Source organism: Chinchilla lanigera, unplaced genomic scaffold, assembly GCF_000276665.1.
Source record: "Chinchilla lanigera isolate Chin_1 unplaced genomic scaffold, ChiLan1.0 scaffold00112, whole genome shotgun sequence".
NCBI lineage: Eukaryota > Metazoa > Chordata > Mammalia > Rodentia > Chinchillidae > Chinchilla > Chinchilla lanigera.
Genome location: NW_004955513.1, coordinates 1,901,487 through 1,927,154, shown reverse-complemented (window position 1 = coordinate 1,927,154; position 25,668 = coordinate 1,901,487). Strand labels below are relative to the sequence as shown.

Below are 25,668 nucleotides of genomic sequence, written 5' to 3'. Positions count from 1 at the left end.
GGAACTTGGGGTGTGCTCGGCCCCCCTCTCCGCATAGAGGGGCCCAGGCGCGGGTGTCGGCTGTGACTGTGGGGCCACCAGAGATGCTGTGCTTCCCACATACCCAGAGGCACGGCGAGTCTGACGTCCCCACCGTCAGTCTGGGGTTCCCGTATGTTCTCCTTCACTTCCTCCCTCCCTCCCTCTTCCCTCCGTCCTCCTCCCCTCCCCGCTTCCTTCCTTCCCTAGGATGGAACCCCAGGGCCTCACACACACTAGGCAAGTGCTCAGCCACCAACCTACACCTCCTAGTCCAGCCCTTTTTATTTTTTTATTTTGAGACATATTCTCACTACATTCCCCAGGCCAGCCTCAAACTTGCCATCCTCCTGCCTCAGCCTTCTGACTAGCTAGGATCACAGATGTGCAAAATTGTGCCTGGCCTGTTGGAGTCTTTTTTTCTTTCCTTTCTTTCTTTCATTCGTTCTTTTTTTTACCATTCCAAAAATGCCTTTTTGTTTTCAGTTTTATTTCTTATGAGTACACGCTTGCCATCATAGGGCTGACACTCCCTGTGGGGAGCTAGTGTTGTACAGAACACATCCTAATTCTTCTTTCATCCCCTCCCTCTCCCCTCCCTCCATCTCTTGATCCCCTTCCTATTTGAAAAAGATCTGTCTCCCTACTTCCTGTTACCTCTTTTTCTTTGCTTTTCATTTATATTTTCCGTTTCTCATACAAGAGAAACCATGTGATATTTAAGCCTGGTTAAATACCTGATTTATTTCAATTCACATTATGGTCTCAAGACGCATCCATTTTCCTACAGATGATTACGTATCCTTCTTTACGGCAGAGTAGTACTCCCTTGTGTGTAAATACATTTTCCTTATCTGTTCATGTATAGATGGCATATAGGCTGCTTCCAAAAACTAGCTGTGGTGAACTATGCTGTATAGACGTGGATGTGCATGGCCACTGTACTGTGGTGTCTTTAACTCTTTTGGGAAGATACATAGAGCGGGGGCAGTTGGCTCAAATGGAATTTCCACTTCAGTTTTCTGGCAGTTGCTAAGGACTCACATCAGTGGCAACCTGTGGTATTTGGATGTGGTCAGAACGTGGCCTCCCACGGCCGTGCAGGGAGCGACTCTCCCCGCCTGGCTTCCAGGCCTGACTGGGCCGTGGATGCACCTGGAAGGCTCCTCAGAAGGGGCGCAAGGAGCAAAATGAGGAGTTGGCTGTGGGGGGTAGGGGCCTATCCGTTAACTGCTGACAAGGTGAAGTCTGAAAGGTAGAGGCTGCTCTGGAGTGGCCATCTCTGCTTGGTCTTACTACACTTCTCCTGACAGGCAGACTTCTGTGTAGGCCTCAGCCCCGCTGAAAGCCCCGTACTCGGACGTGCGAGGCTGTGCGGAGGTTTGGTTGGAGAGCTGGCGCAGGGGCGGGCACAGCCGGATTCCACTCCCAGCGCAGAGGGGCGCAGGCCCGCCCTCTCTCCCTCCCGGGCCGCCGGCCACCGAGGAGAGACGCGGGGCTACCTTCTGCTTCTTCTCCAGTTTGATGGCTTTCTGGGCGGCCTTCTGTTCCTGCACCCACAGCTGCTGGTACCGGTGCTGCAGCAGGTCAAAGAATGGGGTCGAAGGCCTGCAGGGCGGGGAGGGGAGGCCGGACACAGCTGGAGGCCTGGGTAGGACGGGCTCCCTCCCACCCAGGCACCGCCCTCTCCTCCCGCCCACCCGGGCACTGGCGTCACTGTCGCAGCTGTGGGACGCCAGCCCTGGGCAAACCTCGCAGATGCGGGCCGCCTGCCCCCAGGCCCGTCCGTCAGGTCAGCCAGCCTCTCCGCCCTCTGCCCCGCTTGTGCTGTGTGGAACTGAGGTCAAGTCTACACCGCATTTACCCCCTTTGGCGAGAGCGCGGAATGACGTCTTTCTTCCCCACCGTTAGCCGGGGTCGCCTCTGACTTTCTCTGACAGTGATCTCCAGCCGCAGAGGCCTCATCCGGGCCGAGCGTTTGGCAGCCCTCCCCCTCACGATGCCACGAGGTGCACCGTTCTCACCCCGGTCTCAGGGGTGAGGCCCAGAGGTGGGGTCCCGGGGCAGGGCCGGCAGCACCCCAAGCCAGACCTGCCCTGCGGCAGAGCTCAGTAGCAGAAAACTAACTGCTTCCCGGTGAGGCCTGACCTCTGCACAAATTGAGACGCTGAATATACAGATGGACAGGGGCTGGCCACGTACAGAACTGGAACTCTGCAGTGACCCAGAGTGACAGAGCAGCTTCCAGACCAGCACGGTGCACGGGAGACACCGAGGGCGGCCACACGCCTCCACGCTGAGGAACCTGGGGACACCACAGCCAGAAGAGGCAGGGGCTTCTCGTTCAGCACCCGATACCTTGATCTCAGCCTCCGGGACCCGGAGGGAATCTCTCCCTGTTGCTTTAAGCCACCCGGTTTGTGCCAATTTGTTGTGGAAGGTCCCAGGACTTGACCTCAGGACCCTCAGACAGTGACTCACAAAGTGCCCCGGGCATGTGGCGGCCGAGGTCCCGCCCATGGCGTCTGCCCAGCCCCAAGCTGCACCTTAGGGACCGACCCCCCAGATATTTGGCACAGAGGTTCAGGAAGCGGTCCACGATCGTTTTAGCACTGTCTCAGGACACTGTCTAGGTGCTGTCCTAGCTTTTGCCAGACTTCCCAAGGTGCCAGGGATCCAGGGGAGGCTCAGGACCCCAGAAGTGACCTTGTGATCTTCGGTGCAGGAAAGCAATGAGGAGGTGGATGCACTGGGAGAAAAGTTCCGTGCTTTCTTCATCCTGTTCGGCAGTCCCAAAAGTCTTCCAAATCCTGGGCAACACTTAAAAAGCTGGGGTAGTTTACACTGAAAAAACAGCATTCATCTGGATTGTCCTGGAAATGTGCACATTCTGACGACATTGGTTTGCACCCCTCTTTGGGGCCACTGGCCCCAGTCCCTTCCCTTCCCTATTGTCTTTTTTTTTTTTTTGGTTTTTCTCCGGAACCGGGAACCGAACTCACGACCTTGCCAGGCAGGCGCTTTGCCACTGAGCTAAATCCCCAGCCCCCTTCTCTATTGTCTTGTAGCAAGCCATCTCCCCGCCCTGCCGGCCGGCCAGGGTTCGAGTGCCAGGTCCCAGAGCCTGCCCGAGAGCTGGACTTTGCCTGCTGCTGGGCCCTGGCATGGTTGTTTCCTGGACCCCAGCGTCTCCCGGGCCCTGGGCTGAGCTGGGTTCTTTTGGAGCAAGGTTCTGGGCTCTGAAACGCTGAGATCTCGTCACACAGCAGCGCACGGCGCCCCCACCAACACTGGGTCTTTGTTTGCTGCCTCCTCCACCCCTGTGGTGACTTTTATTACTTAATTATTACACACCCCATGCTCCTGAGCAGCCTAATTTATAGCTGTGCTTCCTAATGACACGACGTGCGTAATCTGAAAATATCCACCCCGAGAGAATGCTCACGGCTCCGAGCTTCCTCCCCGCAGCCCCGCCGCATCTATCTCCAGCTGCGGCCGCCCCGCTGACCAGCTCCGTGTCCTGCTCCGGCCAGCTCTTCTTACTCCCGGGAAGAGGCCGGCGGGGACCGCGCACGAGCCTGACAGCCTGTGAATTACTAGGGCCCCAGCCCAGGTCGTCTGAGGCGATGGTGCTCTCGGCTTGCCTGGCTCATTAGCGCGGATAAACAGGTGGTGGGGCCAGCTCGCTGCGGACAGCCCGGGACATAAATCGGGTCTATCTGGCCTGGCTGCAGCGCCCTCAGCGCCTCCAGATGCATCTCGCTGGCCACGGGCTGGTCCAGCTGCCCCCGTCCACCTCCTGCCCCTGCCCAGTGACTCTTCCTTCGTTCGGCACGCGCATGGCTTCTCCTTTGCCTTCAGATCTGTGTGCGGTCACTTCCTGCATGGCGCGGGCGTCGTCCCTGAGCAGCTCGCCTGAAAACAGCCCCCTCCAGGACCTCCGGGTGGATGTGCCCGCTCGGTCCTGCACCAGCCACCGGACTTCTATGGCAGGACAGAAACGGCTGTGAGCGGACACAGGGCTGCTCCTGATAATTAGTTGTCATCTCGAAGAGAGAGAGGAGAGGGCAGAGAGGGGAGGGAGGGCAGGCGGAAAGGAGAAAGAAAAGAAAGAGATGGAGGCAGGTTGGGCAAAAATTCGAGCAACTTTCCATAATTCAGGGTATTGCGTTAGCCTCCCCGTTGTACAATCAGCTAAAGAAAGTAGGTTGATGGAATCTGAAATTCGATACAGGACATCTTTTTAACAAGTGCTACCAGACCAGTGGACATTTGGATAAAACAACAAGCCCACAAAAGCCCTCTGTCCAGGTCTCACCTTTCCACGAGAGTTAACTCCCACAGTCACATAAAATGTAAAACCAAACAACTTGTAGGAGAAAATGCAGCGCAAAATCTTTGGGATCTAGGGGTAGGTGAAGAGTTTCTTAGACTTGATAAAAATAGGCTCCATATATGAAAAACTGATACATTAGGCTTCTTCAAAAATTAAAAACTTTGGCCCCAGAAGAGATCCTGCTAAGGAGACAAAAAGAGAAGCTACAGACTGAGGAAAGTGGCCTGAATGATGAATGTGACTATTATGTGATTATTACGCATGGCAAATACGTACTCATAAAAATAAATTTTAAAAAACCGTATGTCTGGAAAAGGACTCCTATGTAGAGTTTTGTTTTTTTTAAAAAACTTCAATGATAAAAGCCCAAAAATAATCCAATTAAAGAATGAGCAAAAGACACAAAGAGCCATTTTGTCCAAGAGGACAAATAAATGGCACATGAATGCGTGGGAAAATGTTCAGAAATGCCAGTTAAGACCACGATGACACACAGCTAAAATAAATAGGCACAGGGCCAGCTGCCAGCGAGGATACAGGTGAGAAACCTGTCCTACATGACTGGTGAAACATGGAGCGACACAGCCACTCTAGAGAAACTCAAACTTAGATCTGCATAAAAATGTAGTCACACATCTTCATAGCAGCTTCATGGGTAATAGTTCCAGGTGGAAACAACCAAAATGTTCTTCAGCAAGTGAAGGGTTAAACTGTGGTATATCTATGCCATGGAACATTACTCAGCAAGAAAAAGGGACAAACTGTTGATACTTAACACCTTTCCTGGATCTCTATGCTTATGCCGAGTGAAAAAGACAAGTCTCAGAAACTATGTTCTGCTATGTCTCCATGTGTAGTCCATTTCTGCAGTTATCCAGGGTGTGAGGAGCAGTGAGGAAGGGGGTCTGTGGGGATACCAAGAGGGATCTTTTACATTTTGATTGAGTTATACAAACCTACAGGTGATAAAATTGTATAGAACTAGGGACTGGGGATTTAGCTCAGTGGCACAGCATCTGCCTGGCAAGCATGAGGTCGTGAGTTCGATTCCCGGTACCAGAAAACAAAACAAAACAAAAAAGAATTGTATAGAACTAACACACAGCACACATACACATGACTGCATGCAAAATTGGTGAAATCTGTGTTACATTCACGTAACATTTGGTTTTCACATTGCACTATAATTAGGGAAAACTATCACTGGGGAAACTTGGTAAAGAATACACAGGAGGGTCTGGGGATTTAGCTCAGTGGCACAGTGCCTGCCTGGAAAGCACGAGGTCATGAGTTCGATTCCCAATACCGGGAACTGGCCCTCCAAAAAAAAAAAAAAAAAAAAACACAGAAGTCTTTGCCCTGCTTTTACAACTTCCTGTGGATTTACAATTATTTCAAAGTAAGATTTTTTTTTTTTTTTTTTGGAATGCAAGAAAATCTTGTAACAAGGCATGCTACAGGAGAGCCTGAAAGCCCACACAGGGAGCGACCACGGCCAGTGTAGACAATGTGAGGTCACCAGAGCCAAGACGAGGCGCAGAGGGGCTGCCGAGCCACCACCATCAGCCATCCTCCGGGGGGAGAAAGGCCGCCGAGCCTCGAGCTCTCCGGCTTTTATTTAGAGTCTCAGTGGAAGAGGAAAAAGCAGAAGAAAAGCAGTTTGCGTCCAGAGCTGTCTCGAGTCTAAGCAGTCTTTCCTGGGAAAGAGAGGGACAACACCAGACGCAACAAGCCTGGAAATGTTACACAATTACGATTACATGGAGAGGTCATCAAAAAATATGGAGCTGAAAAATCTACGGGGAAAAATCGATACATGAATTTTTAAAAAAAGTATGTTGCTCTTCTAAACTTGTAATTCATTCCTATCTCTTCCTACACTAATTATTCATTTTGAGGTTTTAATTTGCATTCACGGTTTTGTATTATTTTTTTCTTAAGGAAGATCTTCAAATGTGAATAAGCACCAGGTCCAAAATACCTGGAGATGTCGTCTCTGGGTGCGGGTAAGATTTTTTTTTTTAATTAGAAGGGCATATTATGTGCAACTTTGTATCAATAAATGTGAAAACCAGAACAAAATGGGTGATTTTTCTAAGAAAACATAAAAGATCAAAGGTTTTTTTTTTTTTTGGTTTTTCTCTGGTACCAGGAACTGAACTCACGACCTTGCGCTTGCCAGGCAGGCGCTTTGCCGCTGAGCTAAATCCCCAGCCCCAAAAGATCAAAGTTGACTGAGGTCCACCTACAAAACTTGAATGGAGCCCTGGGAACTAGGCCCAGGCATTTCACACAGGAGGCCCCTAACTGTGTTATAGAAAGTACTTTCCAGAACTTTCCGGAACTTCTCCAACAGGAGCTTCCCTAATCTTTTGATGATCACAGGCCAAAAGGAGGAGAGCGTAGCCTCAGTCGGTCTCACTCCAAGTGCAAAGAAGAGAATATCCATCAGACGTGACCAAACCCAGGGGGCTGTGCGTCATCAGTACCACACCTGCGGGACAGAGCTCACTTCCTGAGCAGCAACAGAACAGAAAGCGCCAAGTATGACTCCAGCCTGGACATTTTAACAGGGCACCGAGGTTACCTTTTGTAGTTAGATGTGACCAGAAAAATTTAGGACATCTGAGATTTCACTCAACATATGGGGGAAAGAAGCTGACCCTTGGAGCAGGTTTGGACAGGCCACGTGGGCCAGGGCTCGGGTGTCCCTGGATCCCCCTGTACCAAGCTGGTCACTGATGTACCATGGCATGTACTCATGATGAAATATTACACAGCTGCCAAAAAGGAGGAAGCGGCTGTACAGGGAAGGACCCAGAAAACTCTCTGGGACGAACATCAAGTGTTTACAAACTTGAATCTGAGTGGAAAGAAACCTACAGGGACGGGCACCTGAATACAGGTGTGAGGGGGTGGGGAAAGGCAGGCAGAAGGCCCCCGGCTGTGGGGGACTTTCTGGCATTTTCACGTGTACCTTCGACCCCTCCGGTATTTTCTTCCACAACTCTTTATTGCTGTTGCTTTAGGAGTCTGTTTTCTTTCTTTTGTTGTTGTTTTTTGGTTTGTGTGTGTGTGTGTGTGTGTGTGTGTGTGTGTGTGTGTGTGTCCATATGTAGTCCAGGCTGGCCTCTAATTCATAGGGATCCTCCTGCCTCAGCCTCCCAGTGCTGGGATTACAAGCCTGTGCCGCCACACTTGGCTCACTCACTTTTCCTTCCTTCCTCCCTCCCTCCCTCTCTCCCTTCCTTTCTTTCCTTTTAAAGTAAATGTAGTTCTTTATTTTAAAGAAAGGCCTTTCTTTCCCACCCCAAAAATGAAAGATTCTGCCAGGGCAAAGGCCCCTGTGGTAAGGACTACAGCTTCCTTTCTGCTCCTGTCTTCTCACAGGAAGAAGGTGGGGTGGGGGACCCAAGAAGGTTAAAAGGCTCGCTGAGGTCACCAGCGCCGTCAGTCCTCCAAGTGTGGGCTCCCATCCTGCGGCTTCAGCCAGGGCAGTGGGACCCGCGTCCGCTCTCGAGGGCAGTGGCCCGGGCCTGGCAGAGACCAAGTGGCAGGGCCTGGCTACTCCCACCAGGGACCCCGGACTCCCCGGGCACCGTCCTCTGTCCCCCACACAGAAGCTGAGGTCTGCTTTCAATACGCAGATCTCAACACCCATCTGAGACTTCCTGTTTTCCCTGGAGTCAGGACGCACTTCAGCAAGCCCCTTTCTGCTTCCTCCCCGCTGTCCCCGTCCTTCGAGCCTTGCCCTGCGGGGTCCCCTCTTCTTTGCAAGCCCAGGGTTGGGGGTGATTGACAGCGCCGCCCCAGCGCCGCCCTCCCTGGCTCCAACAGCGCGCGGCAGCCGACTGAGCATGCGCCGTGAGTGTCCGGTGCGGGCGGCGTCCACGCTGCGCGCACATCCGGGGGCTCCCGAAGCGTCTGGGACCCTTGTCACGGACACAGCCAGCCTCCGCCACTGCCTTGCCCAGGAAGCGTCTCCGGAAGAAACCGGCCTGTCCTAGGGGACCTAGAGAGGAGCGGGGGCGGCCCTCACCTCCCGCGCAAAGGGTGCGGGCACCAGGCGCCCTGATTCCTTTGTCCACACAGCAGGCCGCACCGTGAAGTCAAGACCCTGGATCCTCTCTGCCCAGGGCCAACGGGGCAGCCGCCGGAAAACAGGCGGCCTGGCCAGGGCAGGGGCACAGCGGGACACAGGAGGTCCTGCCGTGCTGCATCCTCATTGGATGCCAGTGTGTGCACATTTGTCAGAACTCATCAACTTTGCCTGTAATTTTCAAAGAAAAACTAAATAAGACCAGATCAAACAGGAAATGGCCAACGCAGGGGGTTCTGACAAAGGAAGATGTTCCCAAAGGTACTAGGGAGCTATGGATGGTTCCTGAGTGAGAGAAGACAGCAGCCACACTTCAGAACCACTGGAATGAGAGGACTCCTCATGACACTGAACGTGAAGATGGACAACCCCTCCCAAGACCCCTTCCCCTTTGAGATGGGGAAACTGAGGCACAGGGAAGTCCAGCAACTTTCCCACACCTTTTCATGAATGTGGAGTAGCCCGGCTGCTGTCAGGACCTGAATTCAAACTCCTGTGACTCCAGAGTGGGTTCCACTGATCCTTTTTCTTTGTCCAGGTTAGATCACTGGCTTTCTGTGCTCAAGGACAGTGGAGTTAGATTGGGTGTTCCCACAAGTCCGCTTCCCTGGACTTCGAGGGCATTTCTTCTGCAGAAAGGTCCCACTAAGCTGGGTGTGGTGGCCAGGGCTGTAATTCCAGCACTCAGGAGGCTGAGGCAGGATGATCACTGCAAGTTTGAGGCCAGCCTGAGCTACCTAGTGAGTTCAACCTGAATTCTGTAGTGAGACCCTGTCAAAAACTCAGACAGAAAAGAAGCATCCCATTGTTCTGACCCGCCAGGCCCAATCAGGGGTCTCAGGCTCCCCCAGACCCCAGCTGCTGGGGCTGACGGCGTCCGACCCCTGACGTGTGCCCATGGCGTGACAACAGGCCGCTGCTAAGAGCCCCCACAAGTCCTCCAGAGAACCTGGAAGGCATCCCTGGAAAAGTTCCCGATCGCAACAAAACCATGTCAAAACTATGTCTAAGCGGGCGGAAGACGGGGAAATAAGATGAACCAGAATCGGCTCCCCCTGGGGCGGATCTGGGAGGAACTTCGGATCCCCTCGTTCTGGTCCCGCCCGCGTCGCCCGTGAGGCCGGGACCGGGGCTGATGCTGCCGAGGCGGGAGGCGGGCGCCGGGCGGGGCGCGGGGCGGGGTGGGGGTGCAAATTACCATTTGCGAACGCGAGGCCGAGGCGGGGCGGCGCGGAGGAGGGCTGACAGTTCTGATTTGCGGCGCCGCCGCTCTCTGCCGGGAGGCTCTGTGGATTAGAGGCGCCCCTTTCATGGCAGCTCATCTTCATCTTCGATGCTCATTAAAACTTCTCGGAACCAAGAACTTGGCGGGAGCAAGGCAGGGGGAGGCGCCTTCTGAGGGACGTGCGGTACACATTTGTTGAAAGGTGTTTCAGAAGGGAGGCTCGGGTCTGACAAACTGGATTTCAGTGCGGCTTTCCGTTCACAGCGGGCTAAAATAATTGGTCATCAGTGACTACTAATTCGGTTTAGTAGCCAGAGGCGATTTTTTTCTTCCTGGAAAATCAATGACAGCACGGAGGTCTGTTCCACGCGATTCCGCTCAAGACGGGTCCTACTTGGCTCTTCATGTGTCTTCCAGTGGAGACAGCTATTTTGTTAAAATAAAATTAAAATCCATCTGTAATATGCTAACGCTGTGCTCCTCCCCAGGGGCCGGAGAGGTGCGGGCGCCGGCGTCCCCGCAGGGTCTCAGGCGGGCCAGGGACTGGACGGGCCTGGGAGGCGGCCGGTGTCCCCAGGACTCGGGCTGGCTGGCTGCTTCTGCAAGGGGGCGCGGCTGGCGCTGGGCCTCTCTCGGAGGTTCTGATCAAATCCCAGCTTGTGACAGACAACCCACAGCGGCCCGCTCAGAGGTGACCACGGCCCCGTCCCCTCAGGGAACACTGCCCAGCGCCGGGCGGCCTTTCTGAAGCGCTGGCTGCTTCTCGGACAGCGCCGGGCTGCGGGCTCAGGGCCGCGGCGGGCTGTGGGGGGCTGCCCTTTCCTGCAGGATCTGGGGTTCCCTGATGGGCTCCCGGGTGACAGGGCGTCAAGTGGCCCCGGTGACAGTTCACCGGGCACTGCGTTCCCGCCTGTCCTGTTTTTCTACCAGGAATTTGAAATAGTCATGCCCATGAGGTCCCATGGCTCCTGCTAAACCTTTTTTCTTCATTAAAAACTCTGTCAAGATCATTGCAGATTCACAGGCAGGCACCAGGCAGAACACAGAGCCATCCCGTGTCCCCCTCACCCAGCGCCCCCCAGCGGCGACCCGCTGCAAGACGGTGTCACCGGCTGGGGACCAGGGACTGGGGTGGATGCAACCTCCGGGTCTGACTCCGATCACCCCGGTTTCCTCTCCCTATCTGCAGACCGAACCGACCATGGATTGGAAAAAGAACTGCTTTTAATAGTGTCTGTTCTGAACACGCATAGACTTTTCCTTGCCCAGATTCCCTAAAAGCCGCAGTAGGACGGCTGTTTCCCCAGTGTCTACACTGCAGGAGATGTGATCAGGGATCTGAAAGTGCTCAGAGGCTGCACGAAGGTTAGATGGGAACACCACCGCCTGTCATAGCAGAGGCTTGGGCGTCTGTCCATGTTGGCACCCCATCCTGGAACAGTCCCGTACGGACACCAAGGATCGTGTCCCCGTGTGTGTGTGTGTGTGTGTGTGTGTGTGTGTGTGTGTGTGTGTGTGTGCGCGTGTGTGTGTGCGTGTGTGTGTGTGTGTGTGTGTGTGTGGTGTGACAAACACGGTTTCATGTATTCACCCCCTCCACCACCAACAGGCTCCGTCCTGTGGCCCTCTGTGGCCTCCCATGCGTGGACGCCACTTCCTCCTGCTTAGTTTGGCTTGCAGCATCTTAAAAAGTTCTTTAAAAATGAGAAGGGTACAAACCCAGACGTCTGCCTTTCCCCTCCGGGATGCATCAGGCGATCCAGTAACACCGGCACACGTGCCCAGTGACCCCAGGCAGCGCCCGCTGTGTGGCACCCAGCTGTGGTCCCAGGTGTCCCGGAGGCTGAGGCAGGGCAACCGTGCGCTGTGACCCGAACGACCCGCTGTTCTTCATGACCCACCCAGCCTCGGCGTCTGGCGGCAGAGCAAGACCCTGCCTTTTATTAAAACAAGCTGGCCGGCACCGTCCTCTTCAGACCCAGGTGTGCGTGGCTGGGCACAGCCCTCCCCTCCCTCCTGCCACGCCGGCCCTGCCCTCTTAAATGACAGAGATACTTGCTGTCCCCAGAGCGCGGGAACGTTTTGCAGGCGGACTTGCGCCTTCCTCCACCCCTAGGGGAAGGAAGCACCCGCCCCTGACGGACGCCGAGACGCAGGCAAACAGACTACGTGGCAGCGTCAAGCCCCCGCGTGGCCGTGGCGGGGCTCGGAGCTGTCTGGAGTTCTTGAGTTCTGGGCCGATTCTGTCCTTTTGCGGGGTGCAGATGTGTCCCCAGATTCATGTGTTGGAAACAATCCCCCAAAACTGTGACCTCCAAATTTGCATGTTGGTGGCATCTGGAGGCGGGGCCTTTGGGAGAGGATCAGGGTTTGACGAAGTCACGAGGGTAGCACCACGGTGGCATTGCTGCTGGGCCCACTGTGGTGCCCTGTGCCGTCTTAGGGTGCAGCAAGGGGCCCTCACAGGGGGCTGGCCCCATGTCCCTGATGCCCCACCCCCAGAACTGCGGCCTCAAACCCTCAAAACCTGGGGTGTTCAGAAACAGCAAGGAAAAGAGAGGGAAACGCCACCCTCTGCCTTCACCTTGGCTCCCTCCTCTGGGAGGCTGAGGCAGGGGGATCTCGAGTTCGAGGCCAACCTGAGCTACAAACCTAGATCCTGTCTCAAAACAAAAACAAAAACAAAAACCCAGGTATGGTGGCACAGGCCTATAATCCCAGCATTCCAGGAGTCTGGGGCAAGAGAATCCTAAGTTCAAACCCAACCTGGGCAATTTAGCAATTTAGCAAGGCCCCGTCTCCAGAGACACAAACGAGTGGCTGAGGATGTGACTCGGCCTGAGTGCACCGGGTTCAATCCCCCGCACTGCAGGAAAAAGCAAAAGGAGACACCTGTGCCCCGCTGCCAGACTTGTGGGCTCATCGGGCTGGGGTGGGGGATCTGCATTTTATCAAGGGTGCACCTCCCATCCCCCCTCCCCCATGACGGGCGTAGGTGTCCCCTGGCGCACTTCGCAGGCTGCAGGTCTGACTTTCTACCTGCCACCCAGCACACTTCTGTCCCCAGGGGAAGCGAGCAGGCTGGTTTCCGGGGTCCCCAGCGCCCTGGCAGGCAGTGTCCCGGGTGGGCAGCGTCACTCCCTGCCCCGCAGTTTCTGAGAGCTAATTAGACAAGGACCTCTGGGCTCCCGCTTCCTCCTGGATTGTTTGTGGATCCAGCATAAAAGCTGCGGAGGGAGGGCCAGGCCCGGTTAGCACACAGTCCTGGCTTCTAAATTTGTCTAAGAGGTCGTTTGCAATTTGTTAACATTTTCCACAAGGGTGAATTCAATTAGCAGCTCCCGCGTGGGTAGCTAAGGACGGTGGCCACTGGCTGAAGCTAGAGGGGGAGTGGCTGCAAGATGTCACCTCAGTCCCCAGCATGTCCACTGTGCCTGGCACCTGGGCCAAGGGGCAAACCAGCCGGGCAGCCCTGCAGAGAAGCGAAGAGCAGGACAGCAAGAGCAGCAGCAGGGGCTTCCGAGACTGGCTTTTCACCGCCTGGTGCAGCTCCGGGGAGATGAGGCGCCTATGTGCCTCAGTTTCCCCTTCTCTGAGGGGACTGTGGCTGCCCATCTTGGTGTGCTCAGGAGGAGAGGGCGGGGAGCAGATCCTCACTGTTCCCTGTGGTTTGTGAGGCTGGGGGATTGAAGCCAGGGGTATGCGACCCTGAGCTACATCACATCTTTAGTATTTTTGTTGCTGTTGTTGTTGTTTGTTTTGTTTTGAGACAGGGTCTTGTTGTGTGGCTCAGGCTGGCCTTAAACTCACTGTGTAGTCCAGGCTGGTCTCAAACTCCTGCCTCAGCATCCCAAGTGCTGGGATTATAGGCTTGTGCCACCATGCCTGCCTATTATTACTATTATTATTATTATTATCTTTTTGTGGGTACCAGGAATTGAACTCAGGACCTCATGCTTACAAGGCAGGCACTGCACCACTGAGCTATATCCCTGGCCCTAGTATTATTTTTTAACTGCCGCCCACCGCACTTCTATCCCCACAGGCATCAAGCAGGCTGCAGGCAGCCCTGGCCCCCAAGTCTCACTAAGTTGCCCAGGCTCAGCCCTAACGTGCAGTTCTCCTGCCTCAGCCTCCCTGAGTGCTGGACGACGGGCGTGGAACAGGCTGTACTTTGCCCCCTTTGTAGTAAAGAAAGGATGTGAAGCCAGTGCCACCAGTTAAGAACAGCTGTGGCATCAAAAAGTTTCACGAGAATGAGTCCCACAGCTCCCAAACCTGTCTGTGTGCTCAGCAGGTTCCCTGCCAAACACTAGGGAGAGCGCGAGCCGGTGCCTGCTCCCTGGACGCGCCTGTGCCCCCGTCATCTCTGGGGCAATCGCAGCTTTTGGCCGACGCACACACGCCTACGTATCTGCATCAGAGAGACACCGGGACAGCGAGCACTGCAGCGGGTGGTCAGGGACGCCGAAAGTGGGGCCTTCTCCCCGGGCGGGGTTAGAATGGTTGACCTTCGTGGGAGGTGTGTGTCCCCCTGCCCCAAAGAAATGCCCCCACCAGCACCCGGGAGCCCCCTCCGGGAAAAGGGGCCTCTGCGGATGTCGATAAGGACCCGGACAGGAGACCGCACAGAGGACCCATGGGATCCCTGGTCAGTGACCCAAGAAGAAACGGACAGACGAGGCCGTGCACAGACCCAGGGGAGAGGGCAACCGTGCCACGCGACCCCTGGGCCGCCAGCGGCTGGAAGGGGCGGGAAGGATCCTCCCCCAGGCCAGAGGGCGCAGGGCCCGCCACACCGAGGTCTCAGACTCTGTGACTCCGTGCTGCAAGAGACACACAGCGTCTGTCTTCTGTCCTAGCTGGCACTGACTTCCGCAGCTGAAACTCGAGGAACAAGAGTCCATCTGGGGACAGAGGTACTGGTCGCCCCGGGAGAGGGCCTGCTCCCGATATGGGCGGGGGATCTCCACTGAGCCACCTGTTCTCCCTTAAGCCAGCCAGCATTTGCTGTGAACCTACTGTGCGCAGGTGCACGCTGGGCACTGCTGTCTTGTTTCCTGCCTGTGCCCCAAGCACCGGGCACGAAGTCCAGCATGGGCGGCCGCTAGATGAGCACACGGCAGAGGGCAGAGGGAACGGACGTGGGCTTGGGGACCAGCACAGCCACTCTTTGGCTGCGTGACTGTGGACACAGACCCAGGGCCCATAAATGGAAATGAGTTAGCTAATTCCCTCCCAGAGGTGGTGCGCGTGGAGCTCCCACCGGAGCTGGGCGATGCAGCTGGTGTTCTCACCGTTAACGCCAACAAAGCCGCGTGGCTGCCCCGCCGTCACCCCAGCCCTCCGCCAGGCTGAGGAGGGAGGAGCGTGTGTTCGAGCCCAGCCCGGGCAACTTAGTGACTTACCAAGCCCCAGCCTCGAAGCACAAACCAACAAAACCAGCGGGGCGAGGGATGGAGCTCAGTGCAAAGCCCTCGATCCCCAGCACTGCAAAAGCACAGAACAAAGTAAAACAAAACCCCGCGGAGCCCCCACACCCCGCGTGACTTCCCCGGGACTGAGCGGCACTCTGCCCTGGCACCGGGCACGGATTCTGCAGGTGCCTCGGCTCCTGGTCGTGTGGCCATGTGCCAGGCCCGCCGCTGGGGTCCCCGGCCCCTCTGCCCCCTGCACTGTGCTGGCGGAGGCGCAGGGAGCGGCTCAGGCCGACCTGTCAGTGACACTGGCCCCAGCACCCAGCGGCTTGTGCTGCGCCCCACTGGAAAAGTCCATGTGGAGCCAAGCGCGCGCCCCGTGACCGGGGAGCCCCAAGGCGGGTGACGGCGGCCTCGTTAGCGCTGACCTTGGCACCCAGCAGCTCCTGATGGATGGGCTGGGAACCCCAACGGGCCCCGGGGGAGCTGCCGCCCCATCCATCACGGGCCACGGCGCTGGCCGGGATAAATCTCTGTCCGGGCTGCAGCAGAGCCAAAGGGGACCAAGGCAGAGCGTGAAAAATGGCTCCGTCTGGCCGTGGCGACCAGGCCCCGCAGGAGGAAGAAGCCGGCAGGAAGGAGCGGCAGGCGCCAGAGGAGCCCGGAGCCAGGCTGACGTGGGCGGGAGGGGCCCCCCGGACCATCGGCGCTGTCCCCATTCTGGTCCGTGCAGCCCCTCAGGGCGAGGCCAAGGGGCAGGGCAGCTCCCGGCCTCGACCCCCTTGGGGGCCAGTGCAGGCGACAGCGCCCACTGCGCAGGGCCGCAGGGAGGGCCCAGGGTTGCAGATCGCTGTTGCTGAGGGCTGGGCACTCGCCTGGGGAGCCACTTCCTGGCCTCGTGGCCCTGCTCTACCTCCTGGAAGCAGCAGCTCTGTGGACCCAGATAGAGACTCTGGAAGCTGAGGGAGCCCAAATCCTGGTGCTGCCACCAGTTGCCCACATGGCCTCGGGCCTCAGTTTCCCCGTCTATAAAATGGGGGCCTTACCTCCTGCCTTTGTAGAGCTGTTTAATGAGATGATGCATGAAAAGCATCCAGTGTGCTCATAGCCAGGAGCACCACACTCCTATTTATACACTGAAGCCCCCAGAAAAAAGCCCCTCCACCCTCAGGACTACTGAGTTGCTGCTTTCCTCCATGTCTCTTCTCACCCAGCGAGGCTGACTCATTTCTTGTCACGTCCTTTGTCCCAGTGATCTCCTTCCCCGCCCCACGCACCATCTCCGTGGCTCCCTCTCAGCACTCTCCCTCTTGGGGACCTTCTCCAGCATGTACAGGGCCGGGCGTCTGTGAGCTACGGCAGCAGGAGAGTAGAGCATGGCAGTCACCTCCCTTGTTGTGGACGTGCAGCCTCTGTTCATGCAGCCAAGGAGCACACTCAGTCTCGAGGGCATCCTGCCTGCCCTGCGGATTCCCAACATCAGCAAACAGTGGTGGCTGCGGGGAGCACGGCAGGGTCTGGTTGAGGGCACGGCCCCTCTGGCTTCACCTTCCTGTCTCTGGGTGTCAGACGCATCTTCTCTGCTCTCACGAGCTCTCTCAAAGCCGGAGCAGGCGCAGACCCCCTTCCTCTGCAGCAAATGCGTAGAGAGCCCCGGGTGCCAGGCATGCGACGGTGGCCGCATACGGTTTTCTTCGTGGCACCCAGGATGGAATGCAGGCCCCGTACGCGCCATCTCTGACCCCGAGACAGGATGCGGCGGCACAGACTGACCACGTCCCTGTCCCCTTGGCCCGGAGTCTGCAGCAGGGAAGTGTCTGGCTGCGGGTGCCTGAGTGCTCGGGGCTGATCGACTCTGCCAGCGTGGCCGGCGCGGCAGGAGAGGTCGGTGGTGCCCGCTGTGCCCGACCGGACGCTCCGTTCCGGGCTCTCGCCAGGGCTTTGCGAGGGCCGCTTGCTCCCCCTGGTGGTCGGCTCGGGTTTCAGGCCTTCGACAAACCCGGCTCCGGCCTGCTGGCCCTTCAGAAACTGTCGTCGCTGTTCCCGTCTCTGTCTCTGTCCCCGTCCCCATCTCTGTCCCCATCTCTGTCCCTGTCCCTGTCCCCATCCATCTCTGACCCTGTGCCCGTCCCCGTCTCTGTCCCTGTCCCCATCCATCTCTGTCCCTGTCCCCGTCCCCGTCTCTGTCCAGGGCACGAAGCCTGTGAACCCTGGGGCTTCTTATTATTGCCTAGCGTTTTGGGTGGGAGGCTGGGAATTTGGCCGTCAGCTCTGAGAGAAACAAAACCCAGTGACGGATGGGCCCGCTGCACGTTTGGAAAATAAGTCAGCATGGCAGAGATTCAAAACTCCTGTCAGGCGGTGAGCATTTTTTTAACAGCCTGTGAAGTTTCCTCCATCCCTCACATGTGTCAGGGTGAGGCCAGTGATGTGTCTGGTAGCTGGGCGAGTGGCAGCTGGTGGCAGGAGGGTGGCCAGGAGCGTCCCTGCTCCCCGCAGGGTTCTGAGTGCTCAGGGTCTAAACGCTGTCAGGACCAGGACTGGAGGTCCTGACCCAACCACCTGGTAGATGAACTAAGCATTCACTCAGAGGCACATGTTGCTGCTGGTGTGATACTCAGATCCCAAGGTGGCCATTCGATCATGCAGTCACTCGACAAACATTTACAGCGGGCTCCCTAAGTCTTTCTTCTTTTTAGATGGATTATATCAGGTATTTTGCTACAGTAACGGAAAGCTGACCAACACAGGACACATCAGAAGGGGAGCACAGTGGGGGAGTTTTAGATTTAATAAAATTCTACACCAATATCCTGTCTCAGACTCCTCTTTCAAGTGCACGAAAAACTTGGGTATCGTCTCTAGCTGTGCCACCTCCACCCTTGCTTTGGACCGGCTACAGACCCGTGCGGTGGTCACTGTCACAGGGATTCAGGCCCAGACCAATCGCCTCCCTATGGCCGAGCAGGCCCAGGTAGATGACTGCTCTCCTCTGACCCTCGGCCTCCTCTTCTGTAAGACGGGTGGAGGCGCCCCAAACAGAGGCTCCCGAGCCAGCCCAAGTTATTGGTGCCGAGGAGCCTTCCCAGGAGCCTCTGCTGCGCTCCCGGTAAGCAGCGGTCCGGGGCCGCGCACGTGACGCGCACCGACGCGGGATGGACTTGGCGGAGCCTTGCGGGTGGTGGCACACGGCCGTCAAGCAGGGCCTTGGGAAACCGTCGGCGCCCAGCATGCGGCGGGCCCACCAGCTGCGCCTGTCCCCGCCGAGCCCGGCCCCCGGCCCGCCCCCGCAGTGTGCGGCCAATTAGGAGCAGCAGCAATTAAGACATGCCCGGGGCATGCGAACATCTGCGAACGCTTATTAAGCTGCATCAATAATTAAGCGCTTCCTTAAGAGTTACACTCTGGCCTCCGGACATATCTGTTTATAGACCTGGGCTTGCAGGCGGAGGTTAGGCCTTACTCGCTGGTGACCGGAATTTAAAATTCTTCACTGGCTTGAACTCTGAGCTCTGAGAGAAATGGCGGGGAGAGGGCCCGAGCTGCCTCCAGCGGTCCGATCCAGGGCTGTGGTCTGCACAGCTGGGCAGCCACACCGGGTACCAAGCCGGCTCCACCACCGCCAGGCGTCCACACAAATGTGCAGAACGGCACCGGCCTCGTGGGAGGGAGACAGGATTCGCCCCGAGGCGTGCAAAACGCCTGGGACATTTCAGCTCCATTCACAGCCGTGTGTGTTAGTAGCGCTCTGTGGTCCTTGGAGGACACAGCAAGACCACGGCGCTACAAGACTGAAACAATCAGTCCACACTAGCAGGACCACACTCAGTGCCTGGGTCAGGCTGGTAACAGAAATGAGAGAAGCCAGGCCAGGTAAGAACTGGGAGACTGGATCACAGTTCTTCCTCTTCTCCTCCTCCCTCTCCCAGACACCCTCTCACTCTGCAGTTCAGGCTGAACTTGAATTCACTAGGTACCCCAGGCTGGCCTCGAACTCACAGCAATCTTCCTGCCTCAGCCTCCTGAGCGCTGGGCTTACAAGAGTGCACTGTCACACCCACCTCTTTTTTTTTTTTAATGTGGTAACTCATTCAAAAAAATTTTTGGTCTGGGGATATAGCTCAGCGTCACAGCACCTGCCTGGCAAGCACGGGGCTCTGAGTTTGATTCCCGGTACCAAAAAAAATTTTTTTAAAAACTAATTGCCCAGGCCAAACCAACATCTCTGCTGACGCAGTCGCAGCCACTGGTTGTGACCACACGTCGCAGGGCTGCCGTTTTCCAGATAAGGGCACAGGTCTCGGCTTCCTCTTAGCCTGAGGTTCAGGGACTGAAATGGCCCCCTCTGGTTTAGAGAAAATCGGTAACAGGTGACTGTGGTTGGGGACCCAGCTGGAAAGGAAGTGACCGAGGGCTCTACATTCAGGTTTGAATCCCACCTGGCATGGAGGGCCTGACTGAGCAGGAGGAGGCTGTCTGAGAAAGAGGAGCGCACCGCTGTGCCTCTAATTCCGCGGTTCGCGCCTGTCGCCCCAGCACTCCAGAGGCTGAGGCGGGAGGATTGCTGTGAGTTTGAGGCCAGCCTGGGCAACATAGCTGGACCCTGTCTCAAAACAAGCCAAAAAAGGAAGAGGACTGGATGCAGAGGGCGGAGGGGATGAGCTGCGCCAGCCGCTCTGCGGGTAGCACCTCATTTTAGAGCAAGCTTGTGTGTATTTAGTCTGAGGCCGAACTTTATTTTTTAACACATCTGTGGCTGTTAATGACACTTGTTTGTTTCTTGGTTTTATTTATTTATTTGTTGGACCAAATCACCCACAATTCCTCAGTTGTCGCGTGTAATCGGATTTGGTTTTTAACATGCTTTTAAAGTAGGGAAATAAATAGAACTGAGGCTTGTAAAAGGGGCTCGTTACGGAATGGGCCTCGGCCCCATAACTTTAAAGTAATAGCCCCATTAGGGAGGAGGCGATGAGTTTTTAACTGTCCCTGCACATTTACGCCCCTTGGCCGAGGGGCTCTGCCAGCAGCCTAGGCAGCTCAGTAAAAGCTTTTCCGGCAGCCATTTAACCTCCACTTATGAAGAAATAAAGCAAAATTGATGCTGATTTGGGCCTGCTTGGGGGGATACTTCTGTTCCGTAAAAGCCCCTGTGCCTGCAATTTGCCGAGCTGCCCTGTCACATCCGGCAGGGCCGCTGTTGATAAAGATAAAGCTTTATGGCCACAATATTTGCTGCTAACAGCAACCTAATGCAGCATTTTCATTTCTGTGCAATTAATGTTAATGTCTGCTACGAAAATTGTCATTAAATACCATTTTAAAATCCATTCAATTTGCATATGCAAAGCCCATTTACCATCGCAGAAGATGTAGCCGGCACTTCATCACGTCCTGGCCCCGGAATTGTGGCCACTCGGTTTTACGGCAGCTGAAGGTTTTGTATGGAAAGCTGGATAATGAATGTCCTCACTCGGCCCCACTGCCGCAGCCCCAGGACCCGAACAGTGGGTGCCTGCACCATGTGCCCCGCCCCTGTGAAGAGGCAGGGTGCACAGGAAAGAAGGGCCCGGGGACCCCCGCATCTGGACCCGGCCCAGTTACAGCCTGCTAGCGACCCCGGGAGAACGCTGGCTCCCGTTCTAAGCCTTCAGCAGCGGGCGCTAAGGCCCGGTGTGCGCTGACATCTGAACTTGGAACTAAGCACACCAGGTGAAGAGTCCAACCCAAGCCCTGCCGTGAAGAAGGTCGATGAGCTTCTGCCTCTGTCGGATATGCGTCCTACCCACCTCCTGCACAGGTCTGAATGACAATGAGAGAAAGCTGGCCTAAGAGTTAAAGCCAAGATGGCCCAACAGGACATTCTCTGAGGGTCACGGAGTGCCAGCGCACTAGTGTGACACCCTGTTCACACAGGGGAAACAGGAGCCCTGGGGAAAGGCACCCAGAGACGGGGGGACAAAGGCGGAATCGGGAGCTCAGCCTGACTGTGGGCCCAGGGTGCCTCCCAACACCACGCGTCTCTGCGACCCTGTGTCACCAGCGTGACCGATCACGTGACTGGCAGCAGAAGGTGGGCTCCACGGGCACTGCCCCCGGCGTCCTACAAGAACGAGGCGTGCAGGGATGACGGGCGGGACCAGACCGGACCACAGTGACCAGGGACGCTCCCGGGAGGGCTGGCTCGGGGCCGTTTCAAAGGCAGGAGAAGACAGTGTGCAGACGCTTGGGGACTGCAGCCCGGAAGTGCCTGTCCGGTGAGTCTTCATGCAGGTGGCCACGGGGGTGGGGAAACTACCAAGGAGAGGACGCCAGAGCGATCTCCGGAGAATGGAGGGTCTCCGGAGAATGGATGGTGACCAAAACGTGTGCAGAAGCGTGGTGGTGTGCGCTGGGGAAAGAGCTTGCGGGGCCCTCAGAATCACATCCGGGATCCCTGCGGGAATCCAACCAGCCCACTTCTTCGGGTCCCAAGAGCAGGGACAAGAACAAGTATTTGCATCCCCTGTGCATGGCAGAGCTCACAACCAAAAGTAGAAACAACCCGGATGTCCACTCATGGACGGCAGGTCGAGGAAAACCGGTCCAGACACACAACAAGATACTCCTCCGCCTTAAAAAGAAATGCGGTGCCGGTCAGGCTACAACCGGGCGCATCGGGATGACGTTATGGTAAATGAAATAAGCCAGGTACCAATGAGCAGACACTGTGGACGCCGCTCACAGGAGGTCCCTGGGCGAGTCAAAGTCAGACGCAGGGAGCAGGACGGACGGTGGTCACCGAGCCCTGCAGCTGGTGCTTCATGGGGGCAGAGTTTCAGGCTGGCAAGATGAGAAAGCTGTGGAGCCTGGCTGCGCTGATGGCGCACGATAGGAACGCACTTACTCCACTGAACTGTCCGCGTACAAACTGCTGGGACGACTGGCCTTGTGTCACACGTATTTTATCACAATGAAAACAGGAAAACGTAAAACAAAAAACAAGGAGGGAACCATTAAAAAAAGCAAAGGAAAGTGACATAGCGAAAGGGAGTCAGGCTCGGCCGGATGCAAGAGCGGAAGACAGGCTGGGGATTTGATGGCTTGAAGGACACAGCAGGTGCGGCCCCCAAGTGGACAGGGACAGCTGGACAGGGACAGGGCAGCGGGAAGCTGAGGACAGTCGCGGCTGTCTGGAAGCAGCCGCTCTGTTTACTTATTCGGAGGGGCGCACACATCTCAGCGAGTCTGCAATAATAAGTTTGCGCCCTGGTGTGGAGACGCCCAAGATTTCTCCCACGGCTCTGGCCTGCTCCGTTCCAGGGCTCCTCCCTGCGTGTTAGAAGCTTGGTCCCCACATCTTTTCCACCATCCGCCCATGTGGATTGTGGGAAGATTTCGTCCTGCCGCCCGGGAGTGTCACGTGATCAGGCGTAGCCAATCAGGGCATCAGAGTCCCAACTCCCCACTCCCCCCTCCGTCCCGTCAGACCCCAGCAAAGAGTTCAGAGGCAGACACAGGACCCCGACCTGGCCAGCCATGGCGCCTGGCTCAGGGACAAGCACATGACCTGCGGGACCAAAATATGTTGATCTTAAGGCTGTTGTGCTTTCTAAATCATTCCTGCTGGGTTTACTAAGAGAATAGGATTGAACAAACCAAGTGCTGGTGACATCACCGGAATGCCTAGGTCCTCCTCTGCCTGAAGCTCCACCCTGGGCTTTTTGATCACGCAAGCCAAGGCAGTTTGGATTTTGATTCTATGCAACCACATTCTATTGTAATAAAATGGCTGTGTGCTAGGATCCATCATGGGTCAATTGCTAGCGGCAAGGGAATTGGATGCCCTGATTGGTCAGGCCTGATCACATGACCCTCCCTAGGTCGTCAAGGGTGAAGCCGGTTCCCACAATGCACATGGGCTGGGGTGGAAAAGACGTAAAGATGAGTATGCGTTTGCAGACGGAGAGAATCCGATGGTAGGCAGGCCAGAGGGACAGACAGGATAACGTCCCTCACCTTGGAGCTCTTACCGATGTCTTCGCAGGGAATAATGCAATTTAGCAGGTGCTTTAGGGAGTAACTGGTGGTAATTCGGATGGTGACCCAGTGAGGGCCGGTTCTGGAAGCCAGAAGAGAAGCTAGGGGTGTCTTCCGAGGTCCAAGCAGAAAAGATGGGGCACTGACGGGGTGCAGGGTTCCAACAGCCCTTTTCTGCTGTCACTCCCGACCCCACCTAGTTCCTGCCTAGTTCTGTGTGGGACGTGGGTCCCCACTGGCCTAGGAGTTGGTCGAAGCCCTGGGCTGGTTCTATCCTTGCTGAGAGGCTTGCAGCATTGCTGCTGGAAGGACAGGAACTCAGGAGTGTGACGACCTCGGGGACCCGCAGCCCAGCCCATCTGATCTGCGGGCCGGCCAGGCAAAGAGCCGTAACTCTTCAGGGCGAGCCCAGGGCCTTCCAAGGCTGCCAGACACGTCCCTTATCTTTATCTGACTGGTTGTTATACGAGCATTTCCATTTGTAAAATTTCATTAAGCTGAACACTTGGGCACTTGGGCACATCACTATGTTCAAACTTAATAAAATAATAAAATGAAATTTAAAAAATCTCATAGCCCTTGGGTATTGTGTGTGTGTACATCATTTAAACCCTGACAACCGCCCACATTTATTGAGTGCTGTCTCCCAGCCACTATGCTAAGCCACTGTGCCACTGAAACCTCTTAGCCACAGCACGAAGCAGGTGCTAGTGTACCCCATGCTACAGACGCAAAACTGAGGCAAGTGTCCATGGCTACTTGTGGCCAGAGTCCGGGCTCCAGAGCCTGTGTCATGGCCTCACCGGGCCAGTGCTGAGCTGGGGTAACCTGGAAGGTTCTCGCCTCCCTCGCTCTTAGCCCTGCTGAGAGCAGACGGGGTCCCCATCAAGGTGGACGAGAGGCAGAGGTGTCAGTTCATAGCTTATGCCATCCCTGCCAGGCAAGTGCTCTGCTCAGCAGCAATCAAGGTTCAGCCACGGAGCCACAGAAGAGATTTTTTGGGGGACAACTAGCCTCACAAGATGCTCTGCTCCCCCACCCCCGTCGGACATTGCTCAGGCTTCAGTCAGCACCCCGGTGGCCCTCCCGAGCCTTGGTGAGGGACGCAGCCCCGGCGCCACCCTCTCACCGTGCCTGGATCCCAAACGTCATGTTGGGAGGGAGGGCAGGCGGCTCTTTCTTCTGGCGCCGGTCGTCCTGGTCGCTGATGCGGAGGTCGTTGAGCCTGCGGTAGAGGATGTTCTCCCGGGCGGTCACCAGGCCAGCTTTCACGGCCCCTCGGTTCATGGCGATGTAATCCCGGGTCAGCTCGTGGGGGCAGGTGGGCTGCTGCTTGTACACGTTCCAGTGCCCGATGGCTAAGGGCGGGGGGCGCAGAGCCGCGGGCAGTGTCAGGCGGAGCAAAGCACCTTGGACCGCCAACACTGGAGCCCCCCAGTATCCCAGCCTGCTGGGCGTCAGCCCTGCCCGGCGTTGGGGAGCATATGGCGGCCCAAATCGGTGGGATGAGGATTCTCAGAGATCCCAAGGGAGCCTGTGCAGCCCCCATGGAGCTGGAGCACCCGCCCTCGGTCACCCCTGGGCCGCCAGAGCCCAGGTTCTGAGCCCTCCCGCGCTCACAGCTGGAATGGCCCAGGGCGCAGGGGCCTCTTCCCAGGGTCCCTTCCCGGGGCGCCCCTGCCCCTTCCCTGTGCCCCAACCGGGGCCCTTTTGGTCCTCCCCACCTAGGCCAAGCCCTGGTTTCACCCCTCAGCTGCCTAGACTTGGGGTCCCCCCAAACTGTGCTGCAAAGCAGGTCCCTTGTGATAGCCCCAGCCCCAGTCCACACCTGAGCCCCCTCGGGCTCCTTGACCCCTTGCTCACCTTCGGGGACCCCTCCATCCAGCCCGCGGATGTAGAGGCCGTAGTTGAAATCAACCCCAGGCAGGCTGCAGCTCCTTTCTCGGGGTTTGCCCAGTTCTGCCTGTAGGAGACAGAGCAAAGGTGAGGGTGCAATCTCAGCCCTTTTAACATCCGAAACGGGGCCCTGGGAGAGGAGCCGGGCTGCAGGTGGGCCAGCGGCAGCGCATGTGACCAGCTCCAGATGTCACACCTGGAAGCCACAGGGAGGGATGGGGCGGACTTCCTACCAGCTCTGCCTACCAAGGACACCCCAAGCCCTCTTCACCGGGACAGAGGAAGCTGGTTCTTCTTCCTTGAAGCCTTGCTTTGGGGTGGGGACACAGTGCCAGCACCCACTGTCACCCTGGCACCGGGACTGCAAGTCCTACCCACCGGATCTCTGGAAGGAAACTGCTGTTTTATGGATGTAGGGGCATCGCCCCTGGGACGGCTGAGCCACAGTGACCCCGGATCTTGGGGGGCGGGGGCAGGTGCTGAGAGCATCACCCACTGAGCACGTCTGAGTTCTACTCCCAGACCCAGGACCCAGTTCCTCTCCGCCTCCCTCGTTCAGTCCTCCCTGCCACCCAGAGACGCTGAAGAGGTGAAGTCGCATCAGGCTGCACAGTAGGAGGTGGCAGAGCTGGGACTCGAACCCTGGCCCCGTCTGCAG

General features: G+C 56.6%; 1 protein-coding gene across 1 annotated transcript in view; it reads right to left on the bottom strand.

Annotated features, from left to right (window-relative positions):
* The window catches only part of LOC102027216 (chromosome unknown open reading frame, human C9orf171), a 117,174-nt gene that overhangs the window by 24,673 nt on the left and 66,833 nt on the right, over positions 1-25,668 (bottom strand). The window contains exons 2-4 of the mRNA XM_005408380.2: positions 24,978-25,077; positions 24,244-24,472; positions 1,521-1,626 (exon numbers count right to left, since the gene is read on the bottom strand). Of these exons, the coding sequence (XP_005408437.1) occupies positions 1,521-1,626; positions 24,244-24,472; positions 24,978-25,077 (435 nt within the window). The remainder of the gene's footprint in view (positions 1-1,520; positions 1,627-24,243; positions 24,473-24,977; positions 25,078-25,668) is intronic.